The sequence below is a fragment of the Atta cephalotes genome (genome assembly GCF_000143395.1).
Source record: "Atta cephalotes unplaced genomic scaffold scaffold00007, whole genome shotgun sequence".
Taxonomy (NCBI): Eukaryota; Metazoa; Arthropoda; class Insecta; order Hymenoptera; family Formicidae; genus Atta; species Atta cephalotes.
Genome location: NW_012130071.1, coordinates 593,230 through 604,856, shown reverse-complemented (window position 1 = coordinate 604,856; position 11,627 = coordinate 593,230). Strand labels below are relative to the sequence as shown.

The window sequence follows — 11,627 nt, the reverse complement described above, 5'->3', positions numbered from 1 at the left end:
GAGAGAGAGAGAGAGTGTGTAAAGAGATTAGTGAAACTTAGGTGCAGAAATGTAGAAAAAGGAAATAACTATTGGCTAAGTGAGGAGAGAAGGAGATGTATATTTTGTGGAATAGGTATAAATTACAGGGAATGTCATGTTGACAAATGTCAACAAATAAACAGCTAGTTCAGGATATTAGATAGGGATAGAAAATATAGATTTTAGAACTAAGAACTAGATTTGGAAAAATGTAAGGTTGTAAGGTTTTCAGAAGAAAGAAAAGAAAGAGATTAGAAAAAAAGATATAGAATCTAAGGAAACTACAGAAGAGATTGACATTAATTGATGTAATTAAACAACAGCGAATTAAGGCAGCAATAGCAGAATATGGCTATGATTATTCTGTGATATTTTTGTAATATGTAAAAATAAGAAATCTTTCTTTTCTGTGAATAGGTCACTAAATAGATATAGGAATTTATTAAATAGAAAGTAAAAGATGTGTAATATATAGCAATAAGATATTGGAATTAATAAAATATATTCTATATTCTATATTCATATAAAGAATTTCATTTATTATATACTATTATATACTATGATGATAAAATATTAATTTTTAAATAAAAATTGAGGAAAGATTAAGCCCTTCAATATTTTACTATAAATAATTACAATTATCACTATAAATAAAAAATTTAAATTAAGGGACAAAAATAGGCGATTGATAATCTGTATCTAATGAACTATTTAGAGGTTATGAAACGAATACGCGCGCTTGCAAATATGTTCGTATAAGATTCATTCCTTACACGATTAATGTAAGCCATCTGGCAAACTTACTCTTCTTTTATTAAACAAACACCCTTCTGCTTGTCTTCGCCATAATCGAATGAACAGTCCCAACATTTTTCATTGTAATCTGCCATTTCTTTACACGTGCCGATGATTAGACCAGACTAAACATCTGTCTCTGTTAGATTAATCCATTCATTAATTTTTTGAATAATTATAGTTTAGATAAAACACTTTAAAAGTCAATAAAATTAAGCTTATTCGATGTTTTTACACGAAATGAACGAATCTGCCAAAAAAGTGCTCTGTCCTGAAGTGAGATATATCGTTAGTTAACTATTGTTAGGTTAGGAAATCTGTCACATCTATGGCATAGAAGGTTAAATACACAAATTCTGTTTTATAAACACAATTTTTCTGCTTTAAAAACACGAATTCTTTGGGTAATTATTTAGAATATCTCTCCAATTCTAAAATCTTAATAAAAACTCACTCTACGGATATTCACCATGGTGAAAGAATTAAGGTGTCGTTACATGAAGCGTCACATAACCTGTATATTTTAGTAATACTAGACTATTTTAGTAATACTATCTTAGAATACGTCATTTTTATTTACTAGAACACGCCATTCTGAAAGCTAACAGCGTTTTCGGCCCAACCGAGTTTGCTAATCTGGGTTGAAATTATAATATTTCGTGCTTTCCTATTGTAGAGCGTGTAATGTCAACCAATAGCGAAACATTTTCTAATCCAAGTTGGTGCAAACTGGTCGGGCCGAAAACTGGGATTATTTCGTGGAAGATTAGAGAAATGCGACCAATTGCTGATCAGAATTTCTGTTGTACACTCTGAAATGCTAAACAAATTTATGATTGGTTTTCGTAACCTCGATGAGGCATCTCGAAAAGTATGCCTCATAGGGAACCGACACCTTTCTATCGCGTACATATGAGCGGATGATTGAATGAATTGTTAAAATCAGAAAGTTTTGTGAGGTAGTCACTCTTAAGTTTATTCGACGCGTTTTACATAAAATGAAAGAATCTGATTAAAAATTGCGTCTTGTGATCCGAGATATTAAGCGTTAAAGTTGATAATTGAGGTTAGGAAATCTGTCAGAGGCAAAATGAGGTTTATATTGTCTATAATTATATTGTTCCACATAAGTTTTGACTAATTTAGGGACTCCGTACAATAAAATAAACAGAGAATAGAGAATAAGAATTTCAACTTATCAGAAACTGTATTTCACAATACATGCTTTCTGATAGGTTGAAATTCTCATTCTCTGTACTGTTTCCTGTTCCTTTTATTGTGCGAAGCACCTTTTCCACGTGATGCAAAGGGACGCACGACTTCTATAATTGTACTGTTGCAAAATCGAAACCTATATGCATTTTTTCAGATAGAATAAGTTGAAATGAGCCAGAAATTGGATTCGATGCATAGATTTCATCATGTTTCGGCGTAACAACAAAATAGCGTAAAAAACATAAAATAACTAGACAGAAACTGATGTTCAAATGAAACAATATGATTAGTCGATGTAAGTTACGCTTACGCAAATTACGCCGCATATGATAGCACCTTTTTAAGGTACCTTTTCATAGCGGCGATTAGTCGTAACTTTTGTAGCGATTGGAGAGTCAGCGATTGGAGCAATTACGGTCAACGCGATGCTGCAAACGCTTTGAAGCGTTTTTTTAATTGATCAGTTTGTAAAATTCTTTCTTCTAATTGATGCATCAAATGCTTCAAAGCATTTGTAGCGAGACTTTGATCACAGCTTTTATCAATCACTTGAAAGTCATCGCTATTAGGCGCTTCTGTAGTTTGATTTGATTAAAGTTGAACCGACAATAGGCGATAATCGTTATATTTTGAATTTATTTTATCAAATCATGAAATTCCCGTTTTGCATAAACAAAGGTTCTCCAAAATCTTCTTTTTTTTGTATGTTTTTCTATCTGCAGATATAATTGCAACAAATGCTGCACTAAATAGTCGTTTCTTCCAAATCTCTTCTTTTTGATAATTTCTAAATATTTGATAATATTCTTGAGACTTCCATGGATTCTTTCTATATAAAGATTATGGGTTTTGCGGGTTTCTTCCGTGTCCAGATCCATTCTTAGAATGCCAACATTTCGTGAACCCCGCAGTTCACTTCATCAGAGGAGCAGCCTGATACTGAGCTGTTCCTCCGGATCGCCCCTTTTTTATATTTGACGCTACTTGTTGAATAGTGGAGGCGGAGAAGAGAATTGTGGGTGGGGAGATGGGGAGAAGGGTGGAGAAAATCAGTCAGTCCTCATTAACCGGGAGAATAGTTTTCCATATTTTATTTATGTTGTAGCCATTATCTCTATTTAGATTGTCAGGGTGTTTTTATATTTCTATGGCTTCTCTGTACTTTCTTGGAAAGTATGTAATGTTGGCTATTGTGGTTGTTTTGTTAAACAGTATTTGATGTCCAATTTCGATGTTGTGTTCTGATAATGCTAATTGCGTGATATGTTTTAACCTGACATCACGTTGGTGTTCTTTTATCCATAGTTCTTTTATCCATTGATCATTCTCCCAGTTTCAAATATACATTGGAGAAATTGTCAATTGTAATATCTGTAATCGCTACTTTTCATTGCGCATTCCATTTTCATAATAAAAAAAAGCGATTGATCAATTTCATCGTTAAATTTCGAGCGATTTAGAGATGTATGGAAAGGCATTTTTAAGGTGCTAACGTTGATGTTCATTTTCGGCGTTAAAAAATGTTACGTGACCACTCTGCTTGGTGCTAGCATCAAAGAAGTAAAATTGAATTTGTTAATAGCGTTTTCCACTGGGAAAACTGATGCAGCACTAGCACCGTACTAGGTTTAGAAAACTGCATTAAGACAGTAATAGTGCAGGTTTAATGCAATTTATTGGAACATATCATAAGATATCCATTTTTATTAATATCCATTTTACTTATAAGATTACTTTTTCATGCTGACGCTCATTTTCAGCGTCAAAACGTGATCAAAATTAATGCTTGGTATTTGTCAATTTTGATCACGTGATCTGTTTTGACGCTCAAATCAAGCGTCGAGCGACAACATGAAAATTCAGCATAACATCCCTAAACATATATATAACTATCGTAATGGCACCCGCTTATTCAAACGCAAGTGCGCCACTAACACTATGCGTCCAATCAATTCAGCTAATCGCAACATTGTTTCGATTTCAACATCTCGATTCAGATAAGCGACGCGTAAATGCAATCGGCAGTCGCACTATGCAAGCTTGTCAACAATAGAGAAGTCACCAATAGTAACATACCTTCTTTCTTTGTTCATGTCATAGCCTGGTCCAGGCATACGAGTGAAAGAAAAGTGATATTAGCTTGTATCGTATTAATATATACTAACCAATTAATCTTAGTCAGGGACCATTGTATGTCAAACTAAAATAAACCTGTTGTGATTGTTTATACGATAATCGCTGTGATTCGTCATTCATCTCCTTTCGACTATTACTATTTATGTTTAAACCATACTATTTATGTTTAAACTTAAATTACTTATTTTACAATATTCTGATTCATTTATTTATTTAAAACATTTTTTAAAATTAAATTTTTACATTTTATGAGTTTTAAACGTCAAATGTCGTTACGTAACTATTATTAGAAACATTGAAACTAACAATGTCATTGCTATAACATTAATTACAATAATGTAATATCATAACACAATATCATGCTAATGCTCTTAGCACGAATACCTCAATTTCAACTAAAAACGTAGATATTGCGTCCACCATTTTTATTCCTTTTCCCACTCCTTGCTTTGTCCCCATTCCATCACTGAACTGTGATGGGTTATGGTCATTACAAATTATAATTTGTATTTGCTGCTTAAAATTTTGTAGCTCCTTTCATTCCATTTTTACTCTCAAAATCAGTTAAATATCTATCATAATATTAGTGCAGGACCTGAAGAGTGTTTGGCGTTCAAGTCCTTATTTCTAGATAAGGTGCCAAATATGTATGTCAATTTGAAAAAAAGGATTAAAATTTCTCATCTGCGAGGAAGTGTAGTGATGTTTATTCACAAGTCATATATTTATTTTACAGCAATACATCAAGTTGTTGACGAATATTATCCGCAGGAAATTTAAATAATCGAATACCTTTTTCTGATTTATTGATACAATTTACCGCAACACAACAAGGCATTTTATAAATTTGTTTACCTTTGTTAATATATATTTCAGTTTTTTTATATCTTTCTTTTCTTAGTCTTAGTCTTATGATAAAATTTCGAAGTTCGGAAATACATAAATACGAAGCTACAAGGTTTCCAACAGCTTAAAAGCTATAACCTAACAATCATAACGACCATAATCTTCAACTCAGCGGCGGAGTGAGAACAGAGCAAGGAGTAGGAAAAGGAGTAAAAATGGCGGATATCCGCTGTTAATAAGTCTTCGGAAAAGTTATTGGACAAAAATGAAGTCATTGCGGACGAGACAATAAGAGAAATGTGATTGGATAATTTTTTTTATGTATACATTTATGCGGCTATACAAGTTTGTGTGGATATGTTCTTACTATGCATCCACTTTGTTAGAGGGCAGTAGTGCACGGCAGTATTTTGCGATTTCAAGTTTGGTCCGTCACGTCCTCTCTCAGGTTTTTCTTCGGTATTAATTATGAAACTTTTTATCCCTAGGATGAAAAGTGAAAAGTGAAAATTTTTTCCATTAATTTCAATCATAGACTTATAAGATAGACGGAGCATTCATGAGAGAAGCTGAAGACTTGATAGAAAGAGAAAGAAATAATAATCGCGGATTAATTCTCTTCTTTTCTAATAGTGAATTAATTGGTTGCAGCGGCAAGCTGGGAAGTGGCGAGAACAACGAAGATAGACATTCGAGAGTTGTGGTCTTACGATCAAGCTGATTGGCCCCCCCACTGCTCACTGTAAAAAAGAGAAACAATTATGTCTCGAGTAGAGCTATCCTTCAATATTATCTTCAGCTTCTCTCGTATGAATGCTCCGTCTATCTTATAAATCTATGATTTCAACGGTGAAAATTTTCACTTTTCACTTTTTATCCTAGGGGTAAAATTTCATGATTGATACCTAGTGCAAGTTGAAATAAAGCACTATAAACGTGAGTTTATAAGTGAATTTAAAAGGAATAAAAATGCCAATAGCCCCGAGTGGTTTACGCGGATATCTCTTGGAACGTACCTGATGCTTCTCTCTATACCTACCAATAGCGGCACGGTTGATGGAAAGGAGTCTTAGGCCCGTTCTATAATTAGTCGTATGTAGATGTCGGCTAGTCGTTTGTCGTATGTTGTATGCACAGGAATATGACTTCTATTCTACAATTGAATCATTGATCGAAGTCGGAAGATCGGAACAAATATAAAGAATGGATATTGAAACGTTGAAATATACATTCAAATTTATTATTAAAAAATTTATTATTAATTTGAACGCAAATTATGAAAATAAGATTACTTGCGTAACCTGCATTTAGTAATATTGAGAGATTGCTCGCTCGATATCATTTGCTGATATTTTAATGACATCGAGCGAGCAATTTGTCAATATTATTAAACGCAGCGTTACAAATGCTTATCATTTAATCTGGAAATTAAATGTACTGGTACTCGCACTTGTAACAAATTTTACACAACCACATATGGACAATACATGTAATTGTAGAATAATGCGACTCCACTTGCTTGACGATTATTATGTATTGATTTAATTAGTTTTATAATATTGAAAAGGATCAAAACGATGATCGAAATGTATATTATTCAAGTTATTAAACTTGAATAAATTTATATACACGAATTCACCCAGTGTCAGCTCTTATAGGTATTTCTTAAGTTTGATACAAAAGAATTAAATTACAAAATATTTTTATATAAAAATAATAATAATTTAACAAATAAAAAATTACCTGACATATTTATATCATAATAGTTTCTCAAATTTGTGAATATTTTTTGCCACAGATTTCTCTTTTTGTTAACATTTTTAAAATCCATATCGCGTTTATCATACAAGCAATGATTTTCGCGAATAAAATCAATTATTTCATCTACATTCAGTGATTCTATAATATAATATAAATACGTGGGTCATTTGATAAATTTGGTAAATTTTCATGAAATGGCGCTACAATCCATTTGATGACGCGATATCTTGAAAGATCCATTCTTCGAACCTCTTCAGGCCAAATTTCAGCCAGAAAGGACGCATAGTTCTGGTAGTCATTTGAAGCGAGATTGGCGCGCAAAAAAATGTTCTTTCATCAAGACAACGCGCCGTCCCACAAGTCGACCATTGCAATGACAAAACTACGAATTGGGCTATGAATTGATTCCTCATCCACTCTATTCTCTGGATTTGGTCCCGTGTGACTTCTTTCTGTTCCCAAACTTAAAAATTTGGCTCGGTGAGAAGAAATTCTCATCAAATGAGGAAGTCATTGTCGCCGTCAATGAGTATTTTGCAGACTTTGAGACAGCCTACTTTAAATGACTACCAAACGTGAAGTATGCGTTCTTTCTAGCTGAAATTTGGCCTGAAGGGGTTCGAAGAGTGGATCTTTCGAAATATCGCGTCATCAAATGGATTGTAGCGCCATTTCATGGAAATTTACGAAACTTATCAAATGACCCACGTATATCCATATATCCATATAAAAATCTCTGTTTATCTACAAATGTGTTCGAAGATTATGTTTCATTTAGTCGGAAAAGATGAGAATTGACCATCTTCTATTCCGACAACAACAGCCGACTTGCAACCAACTTCATTCAACCGCTGACAATCCATGCGCATGCGTACGACGTTCGACATACGATTTCACATACGATTGATTGTAGAACGGGCCTTAAGGACGCCCATAAAAGAGAGGTGAAAAGAACGACTGAGAGATATATAGAGTGGACGCGCGCGAGATTCAGTTTCCTTCTATTGTCCGGCCATTTTTGCCGCTCTAAGTTTAAGCGTCGCGTGTAAATTATTATTCTAAGTCCGAACACAATTCTCTTTTTGCTAATTTAATTCTTAATTTCTAATCTATTAATAATTGCAAGTTTTAATTCCTAGTTTGTAATCCAATTTAATTTAGATTACTCTCGCATAAGAATTAATTACCATCTCGGTAATCAATGTACTGATATAAATTGTTTTAAAATATATACTTAATTAATCTTAATCCAAGTGTACTTAGTTATCCCTACCTTCTCGCTAATTATTAACATTGACGATATAATCATTCGTTGCAAAACATTAACGAAAAGCGATCGTGCGTGGCTATTAATGCGACCGAAATCAGCAGCCGGACTCGCCCAGGGAGCAATAGAGGCCTTGGCATTTCAATCACTTCCCCTCCTTCTTGTTGGCAATTAGGAATATCACAGAGCGTGTATTTTCGCGTTCGCGCGCCCCTATCGACGCTCGACTCCTAGTGGTCAATCCTTACGTCACATCCGTAATGGTTGTTGCATATCCGCCTTATTTTATCAGCTTAAAGAGAGCGGGATGATTAAATGCACTGAATTTATACCTCGTTACCCATTCACGAAAAAGAGAATTATTCTGAAATTTTGAGATATTATATCCACCTCGATTACCCCGAGCGGTTTGAGACTTGCCACGCATGCTCTTTAATACTCGTTACTTTTCGCGCGATCACAGGTTGCTCTGAGTGCATTTGGAAAGATTCCTAAGGTTTGTTCGCGTCGCATATTCCAACATGCTCCAACATGCTTGTGCCATAGTTCCTACTCACTCTACCACTCTAACGAGTGCATGGAGTGAGTAGGAGCTATGAAGGAGCACATTGGATCATGTTGGAACATGCGATGCGACAAATCTCTTGTGTTATCTATGTATATTGTTGGAAAACATCCAAATAGCATTGAGGTGCATCCAGGCGCATTTCCCGAACGCCTTATGGCCGCAGCACAGACCTCTTGCATAACGCATCATGCACAGTGTATAGGAGAATCAACTAATCGAAAATCTTTATTTCCAAGGAATGGGAAGGAAAGATTCTGATTAGTTGATTCGCTTGTACTTCCGTTAGGCGTTATGCAAAAGTCTATGCTACGGCCTTCAGTTTCAACTATTCACAGCTGTTGATTTCTGTTGTGTATTTTGGTATATTCTGTAAAACAACAGTTGAGTGTGGATTAAAAATTGGCCATATCGCTGAAGAAGATTGGCTTCGTAGAAGTCACACGAGGCTGTAGAAGTTAATTCGATCAAAAACTCGATTAATTGTAAAGTAACTTGAGTTTGTATTAAGTTAAATATATATATATATATATATATTGTTGATGTTACTTCTTTTTTTACAAGAATGGACATTTTAAATAATCATTTCATCACTTATCATTTTTATCTTTAAATAATTACTCTTTTAGCTTGCATTAAATTGCGTAAAATGTTTATTTTAATATTATGATTGGCAAGGGAATAATAAAAAATAGTTTTCATATTTAATGGTTGTTCCTTTTCATTTTGCACAGTTATTATTGTACATTAGATTTGACTTTACATTAAGATTATATATACTTGATGGATAACGCAATGTTATTTTGAGATTTTTACGAGACTGAACATTTTATTGTCTTGCAATGTAATACAATATCCGAAATGAATTGTATTTTAGGGAAATCATACAAGGATAATGTATAAAATAACAGATAGTTCTTCGGACGAAGATGATCCATATACAAATTCTGTTGCTCGATTAAGAGGTAACACTTTTTTTTGTGACAGTTATGTTAATTTATAAAACATATGAGTTGGAACATATGAGTCTGATCCAGAGACTTTTCCTAATTTTCAAATAGTAATGTGATTTGGAATAATTTCATATATCATAATCTCATTTTTCAGTTTTAAACTTGAAAAGTCCTTAAAAAAGTAAACTAATAACAAAATACCTTAGCAGGTTGCAATTAAAAAACCCATATATTTTTTTAGCGCCAAAAAAGATGTATTTCTGTTACTGGTTAACCAAGTATATAGAAATAAAAGCAACTCTGCAATGTATTTTGATATTTGGAAATAATTCTTACAATTAAATGCAATATTTTGTTTTTAGCATTGAAAAAACAACGCTTTGAGAGAATGGAACTTTCTCTTAAGGAGAGGTATTTATTACATCATATAAATCATGATTATTTAAAGTATTGTCTTAATTATGAAATACTAATATTTTTACATTACATAAATAATATCTTACATAAATAATAATATAATTATTAAAAATAATAAACAGAAATAAATTTATAGATTAAAAAATATATATGATAAATATATATGATATGCAGGAATATGAAAGTCAAACAAAGTCTAAGTGCTGAATAATATAATTTATAAAAATAAGTATCAGTTATATAAATATACAAATGGTTCAGTTTAAGTTATCTGTGTGTTAATTATTAAATTGTAAAATTAAAACAATAATTAAAGTGCCAAGAATTAAGAATGCAACAGCAAGTTGATCTAAGCTAATGTTTCAGTTTATACAGAAATATAAACAAACGGTTCGACCATTACATTCAGGCTATTATTTATGTCTCATAAACGTTTTTTCTAGTATCTTATGTATAATATTAATTTATTGAAAATAATCTGAATGTATTAGTCAAAACGTTTTTGTTTATATTTATGAGTTTGATATTATTAATAATATTTATAAATTGATATAAATATTATAATATTATTAATAATATAAATAATATTAATAATATTTATTATTATTATTATTATTATTAATATTTATAAATTGAAATATTAGCATCAACTTGCTGTTCTTAATTCTTGACATTTCAATTGTTTTTATACAATTGAGCGATAATTTGATTTTACATTGATTAATTGTAAAATTAACATTGTTAAAATATTCGAAACAGTTAAAATATTCGAAAATTAATAAAAAAATTATATTTAAATCTTTGTTTAAAAAACATTTCATGGTTAAAAATTCAGAGTAGAATCTGTTTTTTTTGAATAAAACGATTACGAAATGTTTTTTAAATAGAGATTAAAATATAAATTGTTTTAATGATTGACATTTTTAATATTTTAACACAATTTTAATTTTGTAGTTTAACGGTTAAGAGGATGCTGAATAATGTTTGTAAAAATAAATATTCATACAAATACGCAAACGTTTCAACTCAATCTAAGATTGAAATATTTGCATACGAACGATATTCATTTTTATACAAATTATTCAGCATTTAAACTTTACTCGATTTTCATATTCCTTTGTTTGTTATTGTATAATATTTTATTTATTTCACTTTCAGCATTGTGCCGAAAACAAACTGTGAAGACATGAATAGTCATAATAAAGATATAAAAGATGAAATAAATAATGAAAACGTATACTACGATGAAATAAATAATGATGAAATACAAACGCGAATCAGGACGGTAAGAGGTAGACGGATTAGAAAAAGTATTACTAGAGCTGTCGGTAGGCGAACTAGAAGGGTAATTTTTTAAATATTTTTTAAAAATGTGCGCGCGCGCGCGCGCGCGCGCGCGCACACACACACACACACACACACACACACACACACACACACACACACACACACACACACACACACACACACACACACACACACACACACACACACACACACACACACACACACACACACACACACACACACACACACACACACACACACACACACACACACACACACACACACACACACACACACACACACACACACACTACACACACACACACACACACACACACACTACACACACACACACTACACACAC

At 32.4% G+C, this 11,627-nt stretch overlaps 2 protein-coding genes across 2 annotated transcripts in view; one reads left to right on the top strand and one right to left on the bottom strand.

Moving 5' to 3' along the window:
- LOC105626879 (tRNA-dihydrouridine(47) synthase [NAD(P)(+)]-like) overlaps positions 1 to 911 on the bottom strand; it is a 4,595-nt gene extending 3,684 nt beyond the window's left edge. The window contains exon 1 of the mRNA XM_012208170.1: positions 826 to 911. Coding sequence (XP_012063560.1) covers positions 826 to 911 — 86 coding nt within the window. The remainder of the gene's footprint in view (positions 1 to 825) is intronic.
- An 8,590-nt stretch (positions 912 to 9,501) lies between these two features.
- LOC105626878 (uncharacterized protein CG4449) overlaps positions 9,502 to 11,627 on the top strand; it is a 7,731-nt gene continuing 5,605 nt past the window's right edge. The window contains exons 1-3 of the mRNA XM_012208168.1: positions 9,502 to 9,571; positions 9,922 to 9,970; positions 11,135 to 11,321. Of these exons, the coding sequence (XP_012063558.1) occupies positions 9,502 to 9,571; positions 9,922 to 9,970; positions 11,135 to 11,321 (306 nt within the window). The remainder of the gene's footprint in view (positions 9,572 to 9,921; positions 9,971 to 11,134; positions 11,322 to 11,627) is intronic.